Source organism: Ursus americanus, chromosome 12, assembly GCF_024610735.1.
Source record: "Ursus americanus isolate L20-20 chromosome 12, mUrsAme1.1.p, whole genome shotgun sequence".
NCBI lineage: Eukaryota > Metazoa > Chordata > Mammalia > Carnivora > Ursidae > Ursus > Ursus americanus.
In genome coordinates, this window is record NC_142138.1 from 2,103,888 (window position 1) to 2,105,989 (window position 2,102).

At 50.1% G+C, this 2,102-nt stretch overlaps 1 protein-coding gene across 1 annotated transcript; it reads right to left on the reverse strand.

Moving 5' to 3' along the window:
* Window positions 1–815: 815 nt before the first annotated feature.
* LOC123793649 (olfactory receptor 2A12-like) lies at window positions 816–1,754 on the reverse strand. Its single transcript, XM_045799470.2, has one exon. It carries the CDS (start codon window positions 1,752–1,754, stop codon window positions 816–818), a length of 939 nt encoding a protein of 312 aa, XP_045655426.2.
* Window positions 1,755–2,102: the final 348 nt, after the last annotated feature.

Sequence of the window (2,102 nt, forward strand, 5' to 3'; positions counted from 1 at the left end):
CAGGGTGCGTTGGAGGGCTCCTTCTGGGGGCTCAAGAAAAGTCTTCTTTGAGGAGCTGCAGTTTAAGCCAAGACCAGACAGATGAACAGGAGTCAATGTCAAAATGGGGTAGGATGGAGGTGGGGTGGGGCGGGTTTAAGGGTGAGGAGAGAACAAAGACCATGTGCGGAAGCCCTGAAATGGAAAAAGAGAATGGCACATTTGAGGAAAGAGAGACCAGTTTACTTGGGAGGAGAGAAGGAGGAACAGAGTGACCTGAGCTGGATCTCAGGGGGAGGTCAGTGTGGCTGATCACAGCAGGCCTCCAGCCATCCCAGCTTGTCTCCAATCTGCATCTCCAAAGCAAGCCCACCACACCCCTCAGTCACTGCAATGATGTTCACTCATTCCTCCTCCCAGGGCCAGGAATCCTCCAATGTTAGTGCCCCTGCCTTCTCTCCAGCCAACCTAACGCCGTGTGTATGGTTTCCAGAGGAGAATGAACTTTTCTCAAGATTCAGCCACAAGGCATACCTTAAAGCCCATTCCTTTTCTCTCAATAAAAGGCTTTAATGGCTCAGACACCCCTTCTGTTGTTACCTCCTGAGACTCCAAAACAAAAGAAAGATGAAAAACTGACGCGTCTACAAGATATTTCATGGTGACCAGTCTGTCAATTAAATTATGGGCTGTCCCCCAAGGGCTGTGTAGAGTCGACATTTGGGCTGGGGGCTGTGAGTGTCCTGGTGCTGCTGGGTCATGGGAATGAGTGTTTAGGGCATTGACTGTGCATCATGAGTCTTGTTTCTCTGTCCCCCAGCTATCCTTCCAGGGTCTCATTCTGGGGCCCTGCCCCAGCCTGCCACCTTGAGGAAAGCCCTCTTCACATCCTTGTTCCGGAGGCTGTAGATGATGGGGTTGAGGAAAGCAGAGATGACATTGTAAAACAAGGCCAACTTCTTGTCCTCTTCCGGGGAGGCCTCAGAGCCAGGCTGCATATACATGACCATTGCTGGCACACAGAACATGGTGACCACGGTGATATGGGAGGCGCAGGTGGAGAAGGCCTTCAGTCGTCCCTGGGCTGAACGGATCCTCAAGATGGCAATGAATATGTTGACATAAATGACAAGGATAAGGGAGAGTGGGACCAGGATGACACTGAAGCCGAGAATGAAGTCTACCCAGTCATTGACTGAGGTGTCTGCACAAGCCAGCTTTAAGACTGCAGGGACTTCACAGAAGAAGTGGTTGATCTTGTTAGGGCCACAGTATGGCAGACGCATGGCAAAGACAGTGTAGATAAGAGCAGAGATGACACCCCAGAGTCCACAGAAAATGACCATTACCCCACATAGCCATGGGCTCATGATGACCTTGTACCTGAGTGGGTGGCAGATGGCCACATACCTGTCGATAGACATCATGGCAAAGAGCCACGACTCAGTGATGCCTAGCACCAAGAAAATGTACATTTGGGCCACACAGCTGGCAAAAGAGATGGTCTTCTTCTGGCCGGCTAGATGTGCCAACGTCTGGGGCACAGTTGTGGTGGTATAGCCCAGATCCAACATGGAAAGGGTGCCAATAAAGAAGTACATGGGCGTGTGGAGGTGTGAGTCCAGGCAGATGAGGATGGTGATTAAGCCGTTGCCCAGAATTATCAACAGGTAGGTTAGCAGGAAGGCTGAAAAGAGCAGAGGAGTTGTCCTGGGGTTGAAGGAAAAGCCCAGAAGGATGAATTCAGTCACAGAGGACAGGTTAGGCTCTTGCATCGTGTTCTACTTCTAAATGAAAAAGAAAGGAACTAGTTCCGACAGAGGACTAGCTAAGCTACGCACCAGGGTGAGGGTTACTAATGGGGTTGGAGTAGTAGTGGTCAGTGTTCAGTTATGATGAGACACCATGATCCCCCTCAACATGACAGCCCATTTTATCTGCTCTTGGCCACTGTCACTACTCTCAAGAAATCTATGAAGAGGAAAGGGCTTCCACATCTGGTCCAGGCTCTGTCTCTGACCCACCAGTAATTATACATTTCAGCCTCAGATTCCTCAGCTGAAAAATGAAAGCATTGGGCTAACTGATCTCTACTTCCCCTTAGCATCCGCTTCTCCTTAGTA